The 23,874-nt window shown below is 40.7% G+C and overlaps 1 protein-coding gene across 1 annotated transcript in view; it reads right to left on the reverse strand.

The window, feature by feature from the left end:
* Positions 1-23,874, reverse strand: part of Spata16 (spermatogenesis associated 16) — a 293,053-nt gene that overhangs the window by 145,309 nt on the left and 123,870 nt on the right. The window contains exon 4 of the mRNA XM_048452627.3: positions 10,897-10,986. Within this exon, the coding sequence (XP_048308584.3) occupies positions 10,897-10,986 (90 nt within the window). The remainder of the gene's footprint in view (positions 1-10,896; positions 10,987-23,874) is intronic.

Here is a 23,874-nt window from a genome sequence, read left to right on the forward strand (position 1 = left end):
CAGGCAGGAAGTTCCCGCCCAAGTGAAGTGTTGTCTTCACTTTCTCCTCTAACAGTTCAGAGTATCAGGGTGTTACAGTGAGGTCTCTGGTCCATTTAGAATTGATTCTTTATATGGAAAGGGCAACATGTATCTAGTTTTATTTCTCTACATGTGGATACCCAGGTTCCCCAGTGCTATTTGTTGAAAAGCCTGTTTTCCAATGTGTGTTTTAGCATCTTTCCAAAATTAGGTGGCTGAAGGTGTGTGGACTTCCCGGCTCTTCCATTCTATTTCACTAGTCTGTGTGTCTGCTTTTTGCTAGCACCAGGCTGTGTTTTTATGTTTTGTTTTGTTTTCTTTTGTTGTTATTATTATGACTCTGTAGTGTAAACTGAAATCAGGTATGATAACTCCTGCATCATCATCATCATCATCATCTTTATCATCATCCCTCTCATCATCAATCTGCTCAGCATTGTTTTAACTCTCTGGGACCGTCTGTGCTTCCACATGACTTTTAAGACTTCTGTTGCTTTGGAGAATGGCATTGCAGTGTGGATGGAACTGCGCTTTTGGAATAGTGCTACTTCCACAACATTAATCCCCACAGTCCACGAGCATTACCACTGGTGTGGGACAATTCTGTATTCTGTCAATTATATTTTAAATAAACACTGATTGGCCAGTAGCCAGGCAGGAAGTATAGATGGCACAACCATACAGGAAGTAGAGGCGGGACAATGAGAACAGAAGTATTCTAGGAAGAAGGAAGCTTTTTCCACAGTCCTGTCCAGACACTGAAGAAGCAGGATGTGACCTGCTCTGCTGAGAAAGGTACCGAGCCATGTGGCTAACATAGATAAGAATAATGGGCTAATAATGGGCTATATAAGTTATAAGAGTTGATAAGAAGCCTGAGCTAATGGGCCAATCAGTTTATAACTTATATAGACCTCTGTGTAATTTTCTTTGGGACAAAACATCTGTGGGACCTGGTGGCAGGACAGAAACCCCAATAAGCAGGCCCTCATGTTACATATCACCTCTACATTTTCTATTCTTTTCTGACTTCAAGTTCTCTTTAGGGGTACCTTTTGCTTCTTTGGTTAAATTTATTCCAAATATTTATTTATTTTTTGAAGCAATTGTAGATGGGATTATCTCCTTGATTTCTTTTATAGTATGTTTGTTATTGGTATACATGAAGGCTACTGGTTTTTGTTTATTGATTTTATATACCATTACTTTGCTGAAGATATAAGAGTTTTCTGGCTAAGTCTCTAAGGACTCTTCTGTATAGAATCATGCCATTTGTAAAAAAGAAACTTTGATGTTTCCTTCCTGGTTTACATCATTTTTATTTCTTCTTTTGTCTTATTGCAGTATCTAAGACTTCAAGCACAATATTGGATAATTGTTGAGAAGTGGTCTCTAGTACAAATGATCTGGACTTCTTCCTTCTTAGTATAATGTTGACTGACTGTAGGTTGCTACAAGCAACATACATTGTGCTGAGATAAGTTCGTTCTATTTCTAATGTTTCAGGAAGCTCTTATGGTGAAAGGGTGTTGAAATCATAGAAGACCTAGATTAGTAAAAGTAGAGATAAGAAGCGGTGGTTATTATCTCTAGTGATAATATTTTATCTGAATTCATAGGATGATTAGAGAATATTGTTAAAGTTTGTATTAAAAACTGGAAGGTATAGAAAAACTGAAGAAATCCCTACACACATATTGCTCACAAATTAAATCAAGGAAGCAAAACAATGTAGACAGACCCACAACAGCAAACCTTTAAAGCAGCAGTAATGAAGGGAATGTCTTTGAGCAGATGAACTCCCTGCCAAAGTCTGTCTAGCCTTTAAATAAAGTCCAATGATAACACTCTCCAAGCTGTTCCGTAAAGCAGAAAGACTACTACCAGAGTCAGCCTGTAACACTAGCAATACCTTGAGATCAGAACTGAAAAAGATAGATATTAAAAGAAAGCTATTAATCAATTTCCCCAATGAATATAGTTACAAAACATAATAAGATTTTTACAAACCAAATTCAAACAGGCATAAAAAAATCTTCTGTGGTAACATAGACTTCATGACAAAAGGATGGATGAAAATATGCAATTTATTAAATTCAATAATCATAAAAATGGATTCAAGGGTGGAAATCACAATATAATCTTAATAGGTATAGAAAAGGCATTTGATAAACTTCAAAACCCATCACAACACTATTTCAACAAAGTAAAGGCAGTCCATGAAAAGCCAGAGGTAACATTATATTACGTAGGAGAAAACCCTGAAAACATTTCTTCTAACATCAACCCTAAGAGGAGAGAGATTTCATTCTCTGTTCTGAGTTGATGTATTCCTAGAATATTTAGCTAGAGCAGCAAGATAAGACACAGGAATGAAAGTTATACAAACGGGAAAGAAAGAAATCAAACTGTCCTGTTTTCAGAAGTATGGTCCTAAACTTCAGACAGGAAAGATTCCACCAGAAAACTTTCACATCTCATAAATACTTTTGGTGAAGTGTTTAGATACAAAATTAAATTTCAAAAAAAGTAGTTTTCCTATACACCAATAATGAACTTGTTGAGAAATAAGGATGAAGAAATTTGTTTACAATAGCTTAAAAAACCTACAAGAGCCAATCAAAAGACTCCCAAACACAGCCTAGGGAAAGATAACAACAGAAAAATAATCCTAACCTAAGGAGTAGAAGACTTTTGAAATAAAAACTTTAAGATACTGAAAATATTGAAGAAGACACTAGAAGAGTAAAGAACTTCCCATGCTCATGGCAGACAGAATTAATACTTGAAAATGGCTATATTAGCAAAAGAAATCAACAGATTAAAGATAACTTCCATCAAATTTTCAATGAGATTGTTTTCCCTAGTTCTAGTTCTCAGAAAAATACCATAAAATTCATTTGGAAACATAATAACTCTTGAACAGTCAGAACAATCTTAAGCAGAAAAAGTAACGTTAGAGGGATTATAATATCTGACCTCAAATCATACTGCAGGGCTATAGTAACAAACAGGGAAATCAGACTAGAATAGAAGACCCATGGATGCTCACACAGATACAGTCATGGAATAATCGAGTAGTATGTCAAAATGCACATTGGAAAAATGGCTCTGGGAAAGCTGGATTTCCGTTGTAAAAGAATGAAACTCTTTGTGAAAACGAATTTCAAATGTATTAAATATCTTAATACAGGACTTGAAATTTTGAAAATGATACAGGTAATACAAGAAAAAATTCTTTGCAATATCCACAGAAACCAAAGCTTTCTGAAAAGGACTCTCATAGCACAGGAACTAACACGAGGAACTGACGAACGGAGTTAAAAATCCTCTTAACAGTAAAAAAAAAATACATAATCAATCAGCAGAGGGAAAAATCAACCACAGAATGGGAGAAAAAATTGCCAACTACATATTAGACATATGTTAATACCTAGAATTTACAAATGACCTCTCAAATTTAGTATCCCAAACCCAAGTCATTAACTAAATAAATGATGGAATGAATTGAATGGATAGTTCAAAAAGGAAGAAATACAAATGGCCAGTTTTGGAAAGTAGTTCAAAGCCCACCTGTTGATGCCAGGAAAATGGGAATTGCAACTACACTGAGATTCTACCTAACCCACCCAGTTAGGATGGCTTTCATCAAAGTCAGCCACAAATTCTGTGGAGAATTAGAGAAAGAGGCATTTTTATAGATTGCTGGCCAGGGTGTAGCTCATACACACATTATGGCAACCGGATGGAGGGTCCTCCAAAACTGAAAATAGAACAACTGTCTCATCCAGCTGTGCTCCTCTTGCGGTATAGCTGAAAGACGGGCACACAACAGAGATACTTGCACAGTCATGTTCATTGCTGCACTATGCATAAGAGCAAAAATTTTGAGCCAGCCTAGAGGAATGGGTAGGAAAATGTGGGGTGTATATCAGCGTAATTTTATTTAGTCATGAAAAAGAATGAAATTATGACATTTTAAGGAGAGAGCATGTAACCTCAGACCATCATGGTAAACAAAACAAGCCAGTCTCAGAAAGATAAACCTGCATGCTCTCATATATAGAACTTCAGCCTTTCATGCACGGCGAGGCCACGTGGGAACAGAGCAGGTGACACAAATGCAGAGGAGAAATTATTGTCAGTGGAAAAACGGGACCCAGCACAGGGGGGAGTGGGGCAAAGGGTTGGCAAGTGAAGGCAAAGGACAATGGCACACGTGTGAAAAGTTCAGTGCAAGCCCTGGCCTTGCATTCTAACCTAAAAAAATTGCTAAATACATCAATAAAGAATGCATGCACAAGAAATAAATTCATGTCAGTGGAGCACTTCTAGAAGACTATGTCCTTCTTGTTCCTCTTTCTTTCACATGGGGCCTCAGCTCGCTGTACCACCACTATGCACCTGATGTAGTCTATTCTACTTCTGAGCTCATGGCAGAGGTGTGAACCTATTATAACTTGCAAATAATCTTCTTAAAATAGTTTTTTTAAAATGAACTTTAAATTTGGAAAGCTCTGCATACTGGTTATTGAAAAACTGATTGTTCAATAGGATATCTTTTAATGGGACTATTTCAACTATTAATTTTTTATTATTTGTGTGTATGTGTTCCAGATAATTGTTTATGTATTTGCTTATATTTTAAATTTGTTTTATTAGTTTTAATTATGTTCGTGTGTGGGTATGTGAGTGCAGAGGCCAGAGGCATTGGTTTACGCTAGAGCTGGGGTTAGAGATGGTTGTGAGGTGCCTGATGTGGGTACTGGGATCAAACTTGGGTCCTTTGGAAGAGCAGTATGTGTTCTTAACCAGTGAGCCATCTCTCCAGATTTACCTCAACTTTTAGAAAAGGTATCACTGTATTTAATAAACCTCCAATAAGTGCCAACATCTACACATCAAGAACTTTCTTGGAAAACTGTATTTCAAAGTCTCAAGAGATCTTTAAGACTGAACCTCCACCTCTGTATAGCCTCTTGCTATGGATACGAACAACAGGTATTATCTTTGGAAGGACCCATGGGAGGATGACTACATGCTTTGTATATGTATGACTATCTGTGTGTGATCCTTAAAAATAAATACTTTAATTATCATGGTGTCAAGTTTGAAATAATAATAATAATAAGTTTTTATGATCACTCTAGTTTATTAATATAATATATAGAATGTAGTAGTTTAAATGTGAATGACCCTCATAGATTCAGATATTTGAATACTTGGTCCCCAGTTGGTGGAACTATTTGGGAAGGATTAGGAAGTGTGGCCTTGCTGGAGGAGGTGTGTCACTGGATATGAACTTTAAGGATTCAAGAAACCATGACAATCTAAGTTAGCTCTCCTTGCCTTGGGCAGTTACTGCTCCAGCACCATGCCTGTCTGTCTGCTGACATGCTCCCCACTATTATGATCTTGGACTCTAATAACTCTCTGAAAATGTAATGCCCCCCAAACTCCTTTCATACATCATATTGATCATGGCATCTAAACAAAGCAGTAGAGAAGTAACAAAAATCTATCTATCTATCTATCTATCTATCTATCTATCTATCTATCTATCTATCTATCTATCGTCTAATCTTTTTGTTTATATATATATATATATTATTGTACTAATCCCAGTTCCACTTCTCTCCCCTCTTCCTACTTTCCCAACCTTCCCCTCCGCCCACCTTCTTCTCCTTCTACCTCCCCCGACTTCCCCCACCTGCTCCTCAGAGAGAGTAAGGCCTTCCATGGGGAGTCAATAAATTCTGTCAAGTCACCACATCGAGGCAGGATCAAGGCGCTCTCCCTTGTGTCTAGGCTGAGCAAGGTTTCTCTTTATAGGAAATGGGTCCCCATAGCCAGACCATTCATTAGGGATAGCTCCTGGCCCCACTGCCAGTGGCCCCATAAACTGACCAAGCCATTCACTGTCACCTACTTTCAGGGGGGCCTAGATTTGTCCCTGGTAGTCAGTTCGGTGTCAGTGAGCGCCCACTAGTTTGGGTCAGCTGTTTCTGTGGGTTTCCCCATCATGGTCTTGACTCCTTTGCTCATGTTATGGCTCCTCCCTCTCTTCTACAGAACTCCAGGACCTCTGTCCAGTGGTTAGTTTTGTATCTCTGCATCTGCTTCCATCAGTTATTGGATGAAGGTTTTAGGAGCTCATGTCCATTTCCCCTTTCTAGGGAGATTCATGCTTGTCTTTCTTAGGGTCCTCTTTGCTTCTTTGCTTCTCTGGTGTTGCAGACGGTAGGCTGGTTATCCTTTGCTTTATGCCTAATATTTACTTATGAATGAGTCCATACCATATTTGTCTTTCTGGATCTGGGTTACCTCACTCAGGATAGGTTTTTCCACTTCTGTTCATTTGCCTACAAATTTCACGATTTTTTTTTTTTTGCCGTTGTGTAGTAAGTACTCCATTGTGTAAATGTACCACATTTTCTTTATCATTCTTCAGTTGAGGGGCATCTGGGTTATTTTCAGTTTCTGGCTATTATGAATAATGCTGCTATGAACGTAGCTGAACAAATGTCCCTTTGGTACGAGTGTACCTCCTTTGGGTATATGCCTAAAAGTGGTTCTTGAGGTAGAGCGATTCCCAGTTTTCTGAGAACTCACCATGCTGATTTCTGTCTATCTGCATTTGCTTGTTGTTTGGTTTTGTGATACGGTCTTACACAGCCAGGCTTGATTTGGAATTTGCTATATAGCCTAGGCTGGCTTTGAAATCATGATCTTTCTTCCTCTACCTTCCAAATACTGAGATTCTTGGCATTTGCCACTATATCTGAACATCCTGATATCTTGTAACTAACTCTCATATCTTATAATTGAAATTCAGACATCACTATGCACACAATCTTCCTGGCTTTGCAAGCCATTTAGTGTGGTATCACTGCTCTGACTCAGAGATTTAGAAGCACACGGTTCATCCTTCACTGCTGATAGTGATGGATACAGAGGCTTCCTGCTTATTATCTGTAGAGTTACCTGCACTTTGTATCTTCATGCATAGAACAATAACTTGTTCATTTTTCTCATTGCGTATCTTCACTTCAGGAGGCAGTATATGTCACATGATCTTCAATATTGTGTGCACATTCTATTTAGCTTTCAACCAGGCCCAATCTTCAGTTTAATGCAACATCTTCTTGCTGCTATAACTATTAAACAATCGCATACTATCACAGACTAAATAACTATCTAAAATAATACATAATCCATATCCAGTACTTGGTATTTTCAGGCTCTGAGCTCCTTTAAAGCGCACAGAGATGGAAGAAAGCAGGCATTTATTGGTTGTGAGTCAGTTCTCTTCACAGAGTTGGAATTTTTGTTTTTATGTCTCCGAGTACTTAAAAACATATTGTCATGTTCCCCACAAAGTGCACCTTGGATGTGTGCATACACATAGTCATGTGTGTTAGGGGAGGAGGGCACCGCAGACATTCTTATATGTATAGACACAGAGAAACTTCTAGAGCTGTTGGGATCATCACTTCACAGAAGGCTTTTCAGGGTAGTGAGCTATGTTGCTGGTTACAGAAATAATAATTTAGTTTTGTTGCATAAAGTATGATTCCACCAAGTTAATCAATGTCAACTGTTTCTTCTGTGATGATCAGAATCCTTTCAGAGCTATACCATGAGAAATAACCCTAATTTTATTCTGTTTCAACCAAGACTGTGTTCTTGTCCTCTCAGGGATATTTTTGAAAGGCCATGGACACATACGATAAAGGAACCTGCCTATTGCAAACCTGACAGAGTTTTCCAGCTAATTTCAGAAGCATCCTTTGCCATGCTGGTGGGAGCTCATACCTTGGGAATCTTGCAAACCTATTTCTTTATTCAGCAGAGGTGTTTAGGCTCAGAGAGCCTCAGCTGCTCAGCTTCCAAGGGCTTCTCATAAATACTGCATTTTGATGAAACACTGGCTGAGCAATACAATTATTAGGGAGTAGAGGTTTTATTTTGACTACTTCACACAATAAGCCTTTGTTTTTATTTGGTTGATGGCTGTCAAGTCCAGAAACCTGTCTACCTGACACCCTACAGGAAGTCCTAGTGTGCCAGCTTTATAGATTATTTCAATATCTTATGCTTGTAATGCTGGAAGCCAACCACCCAAATCTCCCAGAGACTTGCTGATAACGGTGAATATTGTATGTGCTGGTTTATATTAATAAACCAGTATCTAAGCAGATATTAAGATGTCCATGTTCACCAAGCCCCTCTGAAGGGGGTTGACAGCTGGGGCAGACTGAGGGGCCATTGATAGTGACACTGGGATGTGTCTCTACTTGCATATACCGGCTTCATGGGATGTCAACCCAGACATAGTAGGGAGGGCCTTGGACTTTCCACAGTGCCTGGTACATGGCACTCCCTTAGGGTTGGAGGAGTGGGGGGGAGGGTCTGTGGAGGGAGAGGAAGGGGACTGGGAGGAGGGGAGGGAGTGGGAATTTAGGTTGGTATTTTTTAAGTAATAAAAAAAAGAATAAGTAAAAAAAAAAAGATGTCCATGTTCACTCCTTGGTGGTGGTGGTGGTGGTGGTGGTGGTGGTGGAGGGTATTGTTCACTGATGACTGTAATTGCTAAGACTCCAAGACACTTCCTGCTTCTGATGAGTAATTGAATGGGATAGGAACTACGCCTACTTCTCTGTTGGGAAAAAGGCCCACCAGCATAATCAATGATTATCAGGAATGCACTTGGAGTGTCTTGTCGAGTCATCATCAAATGATATCAACAGAAGTATCTGTGTCATTGCAGGGGGACATGGCACGAAGAGTGGAGCTGTTGATGCCAGTGTTCCATGGCAAATGTCGGCACGCTCTAAGCCTCTATCTCATTCCTTGTTTGAGACCCATAATGACTTCTGATCACTGCTTTGCGTCAGTTAGGTTTGATACATAGAGTCGGTGATATGCTGTCTCCTCCCTCTTCTATGAACAATAAACCAACCAACTAACTAACTAACTACCAACCAACCAACCAACCAACCAACCCATCAACCAACTAAACAAGCAAACAAACAGACCTACCTGGATTTGTGCATTTCTTGACGTCTAACATATAAAGTTTCCCCAAACTTCCATTTTTTCCAGTTGTTTAACTGGGGTCTCCCTCTGAATTCCTGTGGAACCAGCTGTGTTTTTGAGTTAACATAAGAACACCCCTTGTGGGCTTTGTGTGTTTTACAATCTGGGCCGCAAGATTTAGCTAGTTTTCTATGAATTTTTAGATTGGATTCACAACACATTAGTAAGCCAGTTTTTATAGGATGATATTATGTTGGAACTTGGTATTAGATTCTTTTGTAGTGATAAGCTCCATTGTGTGTGGAATATGTATTTTGTGTGTGTACATCTGTATATCTCTGTGTGGGCACCAGAGGTCAACACTGGGTGTCCTCAATCTTTCTCTACCTTAGTTTTTAAGATTGGGGGTATTTTTTACTGAACCCAGAATTGACCAACACAGCAAGGCAGGCTGGCCAGGGGCTCCAGAGACATACTAGTCTCTTTAATCTCTGCCTCTGGGATTTGTGCATTGAATCTGCCACACTGAGATTTTCTTGTGGGTGCTGAGGCTCCAAACTCAGGTCTCCATGTTTGTATGATAAGAACTTTACAAATTAAATCGTTTTCCCAGTCCCTCAAACTCCCTTTCCTAGCCCACAGGATTCTTTTGAATCCTTTAATTGCCTCAGGGGCAACTCACAAGAAAATAAAAACTCGGAAGAAGGTCTCTACATGCTCAATAGAAAAAAACACATTCAACGAACAATATCTGGTAGAAGGAAAACAAGAGAGTGGGAAAGGGCTGTTTCTGTGCTGTAAAGCAGATGCTAGCCCTGATAGAAAGACGATGTGTGACTGTGAAGCACAGGCAGTTGGGTTCGCTCCGCTGTTCACAGTCATCACTTAACTGAGCTTCTAGCCATGTGCGGACCCAAGTCGGATGGGGGGGACTTCATATCACAGCGTCAATGGCATGAAACCATTTTATTCAGCACTCAAAAAATATTTACATCCAAACGTTCTAGAGACAATAATCACCCAAAGATTAGACACCTCATCCTTTTTAATCTAGATTTGTCCTTAGGAGGTGTGCATGGAGAAATTCTAGAAACTAGACATTTTTCCCCACCGAGTTCCTGGAAACAGTCATATGTGTTTCCAGGACAGTGGGTTTCTGTAGTTTAGGAAAGAGGGAAAGTCCTTGAGGAAATTGACCAATCAAAGAGGAAGAATCAGCATGATGAATCTGACTCTGGAAGAAAAGTAGCTTTGCTTCTGACAAGTGGGAAGGACTTTGGAGTGGGCGTGCAGCCACTGTGAGAATCTGGCATCCTTTGCCAGGTTCTGGGACCTTGGATTCTGGGAACGAGAACATTAGCCATTGCTTCACTCAGCTCCCTTTCATCCAAGCGATAACAATCTGGACATCCTGAAAGCCTGTGCCACCCAACAGATGCTGTCTCTTCAGAGGTGGCCCTCTGGACTACAGGGGTCCTGTCCTCCCAATCGGGCTTCATCTTCACAGTTTGAGTCACAAAACTGTGTCATTACAATCAGAGCATCCTCGAGACTAAGAGGTCAAGTTCATTTCTAATATCTATGGAAGTTTTCCCATCATCATTAATGACCTCATGGCTGGAAAGTTTGAATTTTGCTAAGAGCTATGAACATAGAATAGCTTTAATTAAAGAAAAAGATACTCAATAATTGTTGGCTTGACATTTATAAGACAATAATTTGAGTAAAATCATATTCCATGAGAGAAATGGAATGTCCTCTTATGCTATTACCAGAATCTGAGGGTAAAACTAATTTAACTTTAAATAAATCTTTGCAAAGTTATAACAAAAATACCGGGCGGCTTCTGAATATCTCTCCAGACATCTAAACACGGCTGCCTGCCGAAGATGGTTTCGGAAATAGGCTGGGTTTAAAACAATACTCCTGTAAAGAGATCAAAGAAATACAAATGGCATTAATTCTTAAAGGACAATTACCAGAAGTATATAGGAATGTAATCACATGTATTCAATTTTCTCTATCATCTTAAAGCATGCTAATGAATGAGATGAGGTCCCTCGTGATTTGTTGGGGAAGACAAACAAGCCAGCATGATTGGAAAACAGATTAAGTTGGCACCATAGAAGCTACTTGGCAGTGCTGAACTGATTTTTGTAAGTCTGGTAAGGAACCCAACCCTAACTTATGCTGTGTATACAACATGGTGCTGTTTGGTTTGCGTGTGTCGGTATACCAGGCAACAGTTGCGGGTCCTCTATGACGCCATCTTGTATTGTACACTTCACTTGCCCTTACGTCTCCTGCCTCTGGCCTCCCTACTATGCTTCCCTAAGTGGTTTCATGCCATGTCCTCTGTGGTGGCTACTTTAAAAAAAGGGAGAGACTGTGAATTGTTGAATTTTTGATAAAAGGGGCTGTAACTGGGGGAGGGGCAGATGCATTTAGTTGGAGAATTGGGCTTTGTGGAAGGTGTGGTGGCATGGGGTGGCTGTGTGTATATCTGCCGAGGAGGCTGGTCTCGGCCAGCCTCTGTTTCTCAGTTGAGGGCTTTCTCAACTGACCTTCTTTTTCTCTTCAGAGCAATTACAAGGCTCAACTCACTGTAAACGTCCAGTCTCTTGAGCTTTGTTGTGCTGTCCAAGATATTTAGAATTTCAATCAAAATTCAAGATGAACAGGTCTCCCTAGCTTCTTCTTCCAGAGATAAATTGAGAGGAATTCCCCTTTCTTGTTCCTTCATAGTTCTTAGGCTAGGGGACACTAGGGGAATCTGACAGAACTGGGGTCTGTTCAGAAGCAGTTCTTAGCCATCGTTGATAAGGGAGTCCTCTGTTAGTGCAAGCCTCAGATGCAGCTCCTGCTTCACTTGGAGATGTGGGGATTCAGATGCTATGGAGCCAACAGGGGTTACTATAGAACATTCTAAGACTGCCCATAGGCTGATGGGGTTACTTGGAACTGGGTCATTTTTGAAGTGAGCAGTTGACTTTCATTTTGAGAAATACTGAATCTATAAACCACTTCTTAAAATGCATGTAAACAGAGTTGACTAACTTTAGAGAATCCATGAGATTCTTTTCGGCTGAACCATGGTCTTGAAGTTGAGAAACTCACAGATTAAAATATTTTCACTCCCAGAAACATTGCTTCTGAAAGGGCCAAAGGGAAGCAACTTCCCTCCATGCGGCCCAGGATGATTGTTGTTACACAGGACAAGGTGATTCAATCTGTTCCACTTGAAACACAAACGGAAAACAGAGGTTAAAGAAGCTCTAGTGGATTAATAGCCCCAGCTCTGTGTTGTATACCTTATTGCCTCTGCTGTGATGGCTTCTTAATCAGAGGGTCCCAGTTAGCAAGGATGGGCTGTACTCTACGAGTAACGATTTCTGAAAATGAGTGTTTGTTTCCTGAAGAGTAGGGAACATTTATATTAGTGAGATCTCAGTGAATTGTAGGATACTTAAGAATTATCACAGGGCTTCGTTTGATGGAAGATAAAGCTCCTAATAGACACTGACTGCTAACGCTCTACCGGATCAGAGAGCAGTGAGTCTGTAAAGCATGTTGCCTATTCTACTCTCTGAAAGTAATCCTCAAATGCAAGCCCAGATGACCAGCAGCACAGTTCTGTCCGGGGACGTGGTCTCGGACTCTGATCAGAGCTTTTCTTCTGAGTTCTAACTCTTCCATTCCTCTATCTACACACGGGTAGCACTCTTCTTCAGGTGTGGTAGGCACATTGTTTAATGAGTGTATGCTGCTAGCTTACAGTGTGGTTTCCTGTTTCTGCTTTTCCAAAAAAAAAAAAAAAGAATTAGGTTGAAGGATGGAGGGCTGTAAGAAGGAGTAGGAGTGAGGAAAGCGAGACAGGATGAGGGAAGAGGGACAGGGGACATTAAGAATGGTTAATGGTGTGGGTGGGCAGAGACCACGTAGAGGAGGCAGCATGGAAACTACTCTGAGTTTTAGAAATCACCTGTAATTATGAGCCTTCTGGGTTTCGGAGGCAATATTGGATCAGATGTGGGTCTATTGTTAGTCTGGGCTATGTTATTTTGACTTTAGCCTCTCCCTCCCTGAACCATGTGATTCCCCACTTGAAAAAGTGGCTCTTAAAGCAGACCCAGAACCAGCCTCCCCCGTGAGGGTGGAACCACAAAGGGGCGTTTAGAACCGTCAGAAGAGAGGTCACATCTGGCCACCCATTATTTTTGACCCTCTTGTAGTAATTGCAGCTTTCACTGTGTGTTCCCGTTAGCTGTTGGGCAGGCAAATGTTAGCGCTGGTTGTGAAACCGTAGTTTCCACACTTCCATTAATTTGTTGCTGCGTCTCCAGATGACATGTCCTTTTAAAGATCTATTCTCGGTTGTGTGCGACTCGCCGAGCAAATGATGATTTGTCCTCTAACCGTCTGATCATTTCTCATTTGACTCCATTTGGAGAGTCAGCAGGGCTGACTATGACCAAAACGGACAGTCTCCCCGGGGCTGGAGCGAGGGAACTGTGATTGTAATCAGAAGGAGGCCTCTGCGCTGATTAGTCTGGTCTTCAGCACAGAGGAAGTGACTCTCATTTAGGTATGCTGATAGGGCTTCTGGGAAGAAGCCGGCGTCCTGTCAGAGGGAATTACAGGAAGTCTGAGTTTCTGAGAGGAGAAGGGAATTGGTGTGAGCAGCAGGTTCTGGCTGCTTGCTTGGTTGACAGGCTCATGTTAAGGGCAAAGGATCCTGTAAAATAACGGAGTATGTGAGGTAGAAGTTTACTTTTTAGAAGAAATTTGCCACCCTGGTAGCCTTGTGCTTTTATAATTTCTGTTTGTGGGTGTTTTGACATTTCTCTGTGTAGTTGGAGACTGCTTGTTCCTTTCCCAGCCGCCCAGACACGAAATAGTCACACAGAAACTGCAGTAATACAACCTTGCTTGGCCAAGAGCTTAGGCACATTCCTGGCTAACTCTTAAATCTTAAATTAACCCATTTCTATTAATCTGTGTATCATCATGTTGTTGTGGCCTACTGGTAAGGCTCTGTCTGGAATCTGTCTCCTGCGGTGGCTACACGGCTTATCTCTGACTCTGCCTACTCTCTTTGCATGTCTTTTCTAGCCTGGCTGTATTCTGGTAAGCCATTGGCCGAAAGCAGAACCTTTATTAACCAATGTCAATAACACATATTAACAGTATACAGAGGGGAATCCCACATCACCTTTGTATTAAATCCACATAATTGGATCAACAGGCAGGTCCCTTGATATGTCAAGTTCATGTGAGACAGTGACGTCTGAGGTGAGGATTGTTTCAGACCTGTCCTTAGCTTCCTGATTCATTAGGCAAAGAGTTTGTCCTTATTCAGTGCTGGATGTTGAGGTCACAGGCACACCTACATCACGGTGGGACATAATGTTTCCATGCTTGATGTGGTCAGTCTTACACGTGACGGAAACTGTACTAAGAATCATTGAGTTTAAAATAAATCCTCTTCAGCAAGAAAGGGAAAAAGCCTGCTATTGTCTGCTTTGTGAAGAAATGTGTTAGCTAATGTAACATATTTATTTTTTCTGATGAAGCTTACAGTCTTTATTTCCTTTAAACTGAAGAAACATTGAGCCAATGATGGCTGGAAGGCAGAACAGTGCATGTTGAGGGCTATGCTGGGCTGTGTAGAGAAACACATCTCAGAACAAATACGTACACAAACACAAGTTAGAAACAAACAAAACCCCTAAACAAAACCAATCAAACCAAAAGATAAATTTGCTGATTTTCATTATTATGAAGCTAAACTTTGGTATGTATTCTTGTTCCAAAATGTGGTGTTTCTCTTCCTTAAACAATTTTATTGATCTCAGTAGCATTTCAACCTTTCATGCCTTTAAGGATGAACTGGGATATTATACAAGCTTTAAAATTTTTCTTTTATCGTTAATTTAGTAAAATTATATCATTTCTCCCTTCTTTTTGCTTTATCCAAAGTTTCCCATATACCCTCCTTGCTTTCTTTCAAATCCATGGCCTCTGTTTTCATTAACTGTTGTTACATGTACCTATGTAAATATATATGCGTATACATACATTTCCTAAATGTAGCTGGCTCAGTCTGCATAATGTTACCTGTATATATGTTTTCAGAGCGAACATTTGGTACTGGGTAACAAACTGGTGTGCTCTCCCACGGAGAGGACTGTTTCTCCAGCTCTTAGTATTCCTTAGTTGCCTGCACTCTTTGTGTAGGGTTGAGGCATCAGGGTCTTTTCTGCTGGGCATGCCTATGGGTGTCATCCTTGGTATGTCGACTGGTGTCAGCTCATATTTGTGAAGTCATGTTGGTGAGACTTTATGGGTGTAGATCCTGACATTAGTAGGAGGCACAGCCTCACACCAACCTCTCTGATCCTCTTAGTCTTCCCACCCTCTCCTCTGCAGTGATCGCCGAGTCTTAGGTATGTGAGGTGTTCTGAAGTTATAGTTGTATTGTGGATGGAACCACTGGGACTGGGCAGAGGCCAACCTTTGACAAATAGTTTCACTAATTCCTTGTAAGTTCTCATGTTTTAAGATTGCATACAAGAACACATGTATACACACATGCTCAGTGGAGCATATTTCACATCTATACCTTATATTTCAGAGAATGGTCTACAGCAGTACTGAAACGGCCAATACAATCAGAAACCCTAACTCCTACCTGTCAGGTGCAGAACCAGGTCTCACAGGTAAGCACCACAGGAGATCTGAATGCACACCCAAATTTGAGAAATGCTACATATAATGGATGTAAGAACGAAATTTTTTTCCATTACATTGTTAGGTACTTCTTGTTCTCACGGCTTATATTTGAACTTATTTTGTATTCTTTTTACTTAATATCAACAATATCAATTCAGTTCTATATTATCTGCAAGAATAAGTTACTGATTTCCAAAACAATACATATCTAATTTCTTTGTCCTTTTGTGTAGACTGAATTCTTTTCATAAGGGAATTAACTGCAGGAGATGGTCTAGGGCCCCATCAGTCTTTCACTGATATTTATCATTGTATGTAAGTTTGAGAAGGGTGACAGCACTCTGTTATTTCACCTTTTGTAGTAAAGAATTAATGATGATTCACAAAAATCTTAAAAACAAGCAGGATATTAAAGCTAAAGGCTAAGGAAGTTACACTGTTTTATTTTTAAATAAAATGTTATATTAATGTTATATTAAATTTGTGCTGTCATGGGCTTAAGTTTTGTTATTCTCCTTAAACTCATTTTAGTCACAGTTATTAATTTTGCTGTCTGGGTTTTCAATTTGCCCAATTTTTCTTTCATAAAATCACCTGTTGTTATCCACGGGCCATTGGTGCCAGGGCCCCCTGTTGATTCCAAAATCTGTGGTGCTCAAATGCCTTGTGTAAGATGCTGTGGGATCTGCATGCATTGCATGCATGTCTTTCCATCACTTTAAATCATGTCTAGATTACTTGTAGCGCACACTGAAATGTCATTGCTATGTAAACAGCTGTGATAGTGCATCATGGAGGGAACAGTGCAAAGCAAAAAGCCAGTATGTTCAGTACAGATACATTTCCCACCCCGGATTGTTTCCTATTTGTAATTGGTTAAATTAACAGACGTGGATCAAGAAAAAAAAGAGAGCTGACTGATTTACCAATCAAGTTTTGTCACCTCTGCAATGTATTTGTCTCTTATTCTTACTATATCAGAAATATGTGTTTTCTTTCTAGCTCTCAGTTGTCTATCACCCGACTTTAGCTTTCATTCACAAGAATGATGAGTGTATTTCATTCTGCTTGCTTATAGCTTTTCTCTCTAGATCAACTTTAAGTACCTTTAGTCAGCTTTCTGCGGAATGTTATAAAAATGGGACCATATAGTAGATATTTTTTCTTCAGTGCTGGGGTGTGGAGCCAGGGCCTCATCCAAGCTCACTAAGCACTCCACCATGGCGCTCCACTGCAGCAGGGAGCCTTGCTCTGTTCGCACAGCATCGTCATTGGAATGCTTTTGCACCCACGGCTGCATCGTGGAGGTTGAGCTCCCATTCTGCTTTTCAAAGTATCCGTGCATCCCGTAGTAGCTTTGCTCCTTTAACAACCGATTAGTTTCTGTTGGTTTTCAGTATGAATACAATGGCTTGAAGTTTCGTTTCTCTCAAAAAAACACCTGGAAAGAGACTGGTGGGTCCTGGGGCGGGCATATGCTTACTTTCTCTTACCAATGGGGACCAGAGTCCTCTGCATTCCCACAGTGGTACTGTGTACTACCAGTCTTGGGGTTGCAATCCTCCTGCCCACACTTCTGAGTGATAGGGTTACAGAAGTATGCCACAAGGCTTGTTCACGGCGCCATCCACAAATCAGGCATCACAGATAGGTCTAAATATTGTTTGTTGTGAGTTTGTTTTTACTCATTTATTTTTGGTTTTTTTTTAAATATTTATTTTATTTATTATGTATACAATATTCTGTCTGTGTGTATGCCTGGTGGCCAGAAGAGGGCACCAGACTCCATTACAGATGGTTGTGAGCCACCATGTGGTTGCTGGGAATTGAACTCAGGACCTTTGGAAGAACAGGCAATGCTCTTAACCTCTGAGCCATCTCTCCAGCCCCTTATTTTTGTTTTTGAGAAATGATCTCACTATGTACTCCTGTCTATCTGAACACACTCAGCAAATCAGGCTGGACTTTGACTCACAGAGATTCACCTGCCTCTGTCTCCTGAGTGTTGAGATTAAAGACATACGTCACCATGCTTGACTTCTTTTTATTATCAGTTTGTTTTAATTATATTTTCCCCTAGTGCTAGGAATTAAAGCTCAAGCCCTGAGCCTAGGTAGGAGCTCTACCCAACAGCCACAGCTTTAAGTCCAGGTTTGTGTATGGTATAAGGCAAAGGTAACTGACATTAATCTATGCTTTTCACTGTAAACTTCATTACTCCCTCATAGTTGCTTAAAACTTTGAGAAACTTAACTTTTCTGTAGTTTTTAAAATGGTATGCTAGTTGCCAAAACTGTCCATTGATGTTTTTAAATTTCAGAGAGTTTTGATATTTTAACAATATCACATCATATGATCAATAAATCGGTTTCTCCACAGTTTAGGCTTCCTTTCTTTCCCCGATGTCCTGGAATCCTAGTATGAGAATCTTACATGAGTGTGTTAGCTCTGCCCCAGAATGCTTGATGTTTTCCGTTTCCATAAGGGACCATGATCTCTAGGCTTTGATTTTTCCCTGCTCTTTGCTGACTTAGGGAAATGTAACTGATTTCACTGGACATCGATCTTGTACTCTGCTATGTATTTATAAGGAGATTTACTTCTAAAAGCCTTTCCAAAGATACTTTAAGATTCTCTGCATGGACTGTGACCACATCTGTAAATAAAATGCTTCTTTATTTCCATTCTGTGACTTTTATTTCTCTCATTTTCTTTATTGTACTTTTTAGAAGGGTATTACTTTTTATTGTCATATTTTCTTTTATTGTCAAAAATTAGACATTTTTTTTCTGTTTTGTCCCCCCTTAATTTTGGAAAATTTTTGCCAAATGTTCCTGCCCCACCCATCACCATGGAAAATTTGTTTATACCATCCAAGATGTGTTGAACGTGTGGTTTGCACCATTCTGGAGACCATTCATGTTCCCTGTTGATGGGCATGAGAACCCTTAATGTTTTTCCTGAACAAGAAGGGTTGATGTAGGAGGTCATTCTGTATTTGTGTTGCTTTATTGGTTGAATAAAGTAACTGCCTTGGCTTTTTGATAGGGCAGCTCTTAGGTGGATGGAGTAGGCAGAACAGAATGCTGGGAAGAAGGCAGTGTGGCAGATGCCATGATTCTCTTGCCTGAAACTGATGCTGGTTAGAATCTTTCCTGGTAAGCCATGACCTCATGGTGTTACACAGATTGGTAGAAATGGGTTAGATTAGAAGGTGAGAGTTAGCCAAGAAGAGGCTAGATATAATGGGCCAGGCAGTAATTTAATTAATACAATTTCTGTATGGTTATTTTGGGGGTTAAGCTAGCCTGGCAGTGGGATGCGGCCTGCTCCTCCTACTACAAGGGGTAACTGTTTCCTCTCACAGAGAGAGTTTAAGTTCTCCCCTTCTTTTGGTGAGCAAAGGCAGGGTAGTCTACCTCTCTCTCCAGAGAGGCTTTGCCCCCACTTCTCCACCAGAAGCTGTGACTTTTTCCTCGCTCCGTGAATGAAGCGTGAATAAACCTTTGCTATCATATCTCAGAGAGATTACTGATGTATGCTTCTGAGACAAACCTGACTTATTCTCCCAATAAGGTGCTGACATCCTTACAAAGGAATAATCAGGAGAGCTAGAGGATGTCAGGATTATGAACTGTTTCCATTCTAGCAGAGCACAGCATCCTGGTGGGAAACACGGTGACATCAGTGCTGGCGAATGCTACTGCTCAGTGGATGATAGCCAGTCAGTGTGGGCCAGATCATCACAGAAGAAGGTAGCTCAAGTTCAGGGCCCACTGTAGTCATTTTCATTCATGATTAATATTAAAAGATTGAAGGGATGGTTATAGAATATTCAGATGGCATAAATATTATACAAGCATGAACCAAAACTGGCAGAAGAGAAACCCCAAGTCATTAGGGGTAGTTCAATGAGAAGATTACATTTTAACAAATTGTGCCTATGAAGTGAGTCATGGTTTGAGTTGGCTCATGTAGAAAAGTTTGAATATTTTAACTGACTGCGCTTTAAATATGATACAACAATACAAACACAGAATTTTATATAAAACCGTATGCTAAATCAATAGAAGGCATTATTTCAATATGGTAAGTGCTATTTTCACTAGGTCTCATAAGTCTTTTGAATCATTTAGCTCTGAGCTTGTGAACAGATCATCACCATATTGGGACATGTCTGGAGTGTCTAATTGGTCTGGGAAACAAGATCTGAATAGAAAACGTCAATATGTTTAGATATTGAAATAACATTATTTTGAGACTCAGTAAATCCTAGGCCTTCCAAGTGGCAAGCAGGATTATTATTCCATATAATGCCAGACAAGGCAAAGCAAAAATGAGTGTCATGGAATTGCAGACAGGCCAGTTCATCTGAAGGGTGAGTGTCATGGAATTGCAGACAGGCCAGCTCATCTGAAGGGTGAGTGCCATGAAACTCCAGACAGGCCAGCTCATCTGAAGGGTGAGTGCCATGGAATTACAGACAGGCCAGCTCATCTGAAGGTGACCTCCACACGACCTCCACAAGCACCGACAGAGCCAGCTCTGACCTGCTTAGGTGATATTTAAGAAGCCATCTGTCAGGATGCTGACAAGAAATTCCTCACTAAGTGGGAGATTAGACAAAATAACTTCCAACTAAGGCCACAGAATTTTCTGTAATACCTTCCTCAGCACTGCAGGGGGCTCAGAGATCTCCCTTCTTGCAAGTTTTACCAAGTTTTCCCAGTGTAGTTCTATGAATGCTGATGAGAGGCCTCAGCCTCCCTAATCACAGACAAAGGATAGGCAAGTCTCATCTTCAATCAGCAAGCAAGGATATTAGGAAGTTGCTGGATTAGGAACCTGTGCGGCAGCGCCAGGGGTTCCTTCCCATGGAGTAGGCAGCACAGTAGGACTGGAATCCTGAGATCCAGGAGAGAGATCTTTTGTAACCCTAAGTATGATGCTTTTTCTTTCTTTCTTTTTTTTTTTTTTTGGATATGATCTTTCCAGATATCAATCCTCTCAACTTAGCTTTACTAGTGCTGAGATGCCATCATGTCCTACCATGTCCAGCTGCCACTGCCTGTGTGCTATAACTGGAAATTCCATTTTCATGTTTTAAGGCTGCAAACTACCTTGCCTTTCTTCCAAGGTATTTTCCATACAACCATTTTTGAAACAACAGGAGCAAGGCCCAATCTATGCATCAATGTAAAATGAAAATTATGATTTGTGTTCAATCATTGCCATATATATATATATATATATATATATATATATATATATATATCTGTTTAGATGTGTCCATACTGTTATATTAAAAGAATAATAAAAAGGGTCAATTGCAAGGCAGGGTTTAAGATATCAGAGAAGAATAAAGAGATGCCTGAGATTGACGGGAGGTTGGGTATAGCGGTATTCTCTCCTAGAACATGATTCAGGCTGACTCATGGTAATAATAACGCAAGGAAACAAACAAAACAACCCATACATCAATTGTATGGTATGGGTATTAAAATTTTTGTTCATTAAAAGTCTGAAAGGGCAACTATGGAAGAGCAGAAGAAATATTTACAAAGCAAAAATCTGGCTCGATGTCTTGACATGCAGTAGGCTGCACTACAGGGGGACAGGCTCTGGAGGCGACAGCTCCGTGTGTGAGCACACTCAGGACTGAACCCCAGGCTGCTGCTGAGCACAGAGATGCTCAGCATGACCAGGCCTCAGGAAACAAGATCCCACCGAGGTGATGCAGCAATGGGACAGCTGCCGTTAGGACAGACAAACACGCAAACCTGCGTGCAGTCACCACAGAAACAAGTTCTTAAACCCAAACTAGAGTTACTGTATGGTCCAACAGTTCATCCTTGTGGATCTATACCTGTGATAGCTGGTTTTCATTTCCACCTTGACACAGCCTAGATTAACCTGAGACAAGAGCCCCAGTGAGGTTGCTTACAATGGCTCGGCCTGTGGGCTTGTTTATCCTGGATTTTCTTGCTTGTTCATTGATATAGGAAGACCCAGCTTCTATGAGTTGCATCACTGTGTAGGCAGGGAGCCCTGAACTGTGGAAGCGAGGAGAAAGCAAGCAGGAAAGGATGCATTTACTGTCTCTTTTCTCTTGATTGTATCTGACTGTGATCAGCCATGTGACTTCCTGTGTGATTCCCCCAAATGGTGGACTGTTACTTGGAGTTCTCAGTCAACAAAGTCAACAAAGACTTCTCTTGATGGTTGTCTTTTGTCTCATAGTTTATCACAGTCACTGAAATCAAGCAGTAGTAATGGCAAAGAAATTGCAAAGAGTGTCTTGAAGAAACATATCGTGTTTATTCTCAATAATCAAGGGGTACAAACATTTAAGCATCCACTGCTATGGTGTAGGAGGTCCTTCTGTATTTGTGTTGCTTTCATTGGTTATTAAAGAAACTGCCTTGACCTTTTGATAGGGCAGTACTTAGGTAGGCAGGGAGGACAGAACTGAATGCTGGAAGGAACAAGGCAGTGTGGCAGATGCCATGAACCTCCTACCTGAGACAGACTAGGTTAGAATTTTGCCAATAAGCCACAATCACACAGTGATACACAGATTGTATGGAAATGGGTTAATCAAGATGTGAGAGTTAGCCAATAAGAAGCTAGAGCTAATGGGCCGGGCAGTGATTTAATTAATACAGTTTCTGTGTGATTATTTCGCTAGCCAGGCAGGACAAACAAGGGACCCCGCTCTCAACAACACTGCTAGATGAGAGAGGATAAGAAACTGCAGCATGCACATACACATATGTATACACGCAGAAACAGAAACACATACACAAACACTCATATGCACACACAACAAATTCACATAAACATGAATATGGGCAATACACATTTGCATACACATAAAAATGCACATATGTACATATAAACACACACATATACTCACAAAAACACACATACATATGAACAATATACACACAGGCACATATGCATACAGACATATACATAATACATACACTGATACATACAACATGCACAGATATGTACACACACACACACACACACACACACACACGGACATGCATGTTACTCAGCTTCAGAAATCAAAACATGTGCTGTGACGCTGATGAAACTTTAGAAATAAGCACACACAGAGGCCAGTATTGTGTTGTGTGAGCTCCTTGCTGCCCCAGTCTTCTGTGCGCTGCTCAATTCTGCATGCTGTGCAGTTTGTAAGGAATAGATGTTTGTTTGCCTCACGGTTTTGGAGGCTGTAAAGCATATGATCAGGCAGCTTATATGTAGCAAGGGCACTTTTGTTTGCTTTAACATGGTGGCCAAGCCCATCCTTCTATCAGGAAACCATGTCAAAAAGAAATGGTGTTTGTGTGTGTGTGTGTGTGTGTGTGTGTGTGTGTGGTTAGAGTATGTATGTGTACCATGTGAGTGAGGAGTGCAGGTGCCTCCACACGTCGGAAAGGCAGCTGGAGGTAGAAATGGTATGAACTGCCTGGCCTGGGTTCTGGAAACTAAATTCAGGATCTCTGTAAAAGCAGGACGTTCTCTAAACTGCTGACCCATCTCTGCAGACCCACAACTACTCTCATGACAAGGACATTAGTCTGTTTATAAAAGCAGTGTATGTGATAGAATAACCTGTAGGTCCCACTTCACAACAACATGGCGTTGGAGATTAAGGTCTATACCATAAACACTAGGGGACGAATCAGATCATTGCATGCAAGGAAACTATGTAGGCACCGAGAGCACAGTGTGTTTTCTGAGTGTGGCCAGGGAGCGGATGAAAGGCTGCGGCCTCAGCACCGTTCTGGAGGTGTTCTGCATGGCCGTGTAATATGCTTAACGGTCCTGAGCTGCACATTTACAACTGGACAAGTCTGTGAGTTTTATGTTCTATGCATTTTGCTGTAGATAAACCATGAAACAAACATACAATAGCTGAATTGAGGAAAATGAGATTTAGAAGCGAGAGCTGGAGAAAAAACTGGATGAGGCTAGACCAGCGCTGGGGACAAACCTGGATGAGGCTCACGTCACAGTTTCCTAATCTTTGCAGACCAGGGATACATTTTCTTCTGGTTTTACCAGCAG

The sequence above is a fragment of the Myodes glareolus genome, chromosome 20, assembly GCF_982192425.1.
Source record: "Myodes glareolus chromosome 20, mMyoGla1.1, whole genome shotgun sequence".
NCBI classification, from domain to species: Eukaryota; Metazoa; Chordata; class Mammalia; order Rodentia; family Cricetidae; genus Myodes; species Myodes glareolus.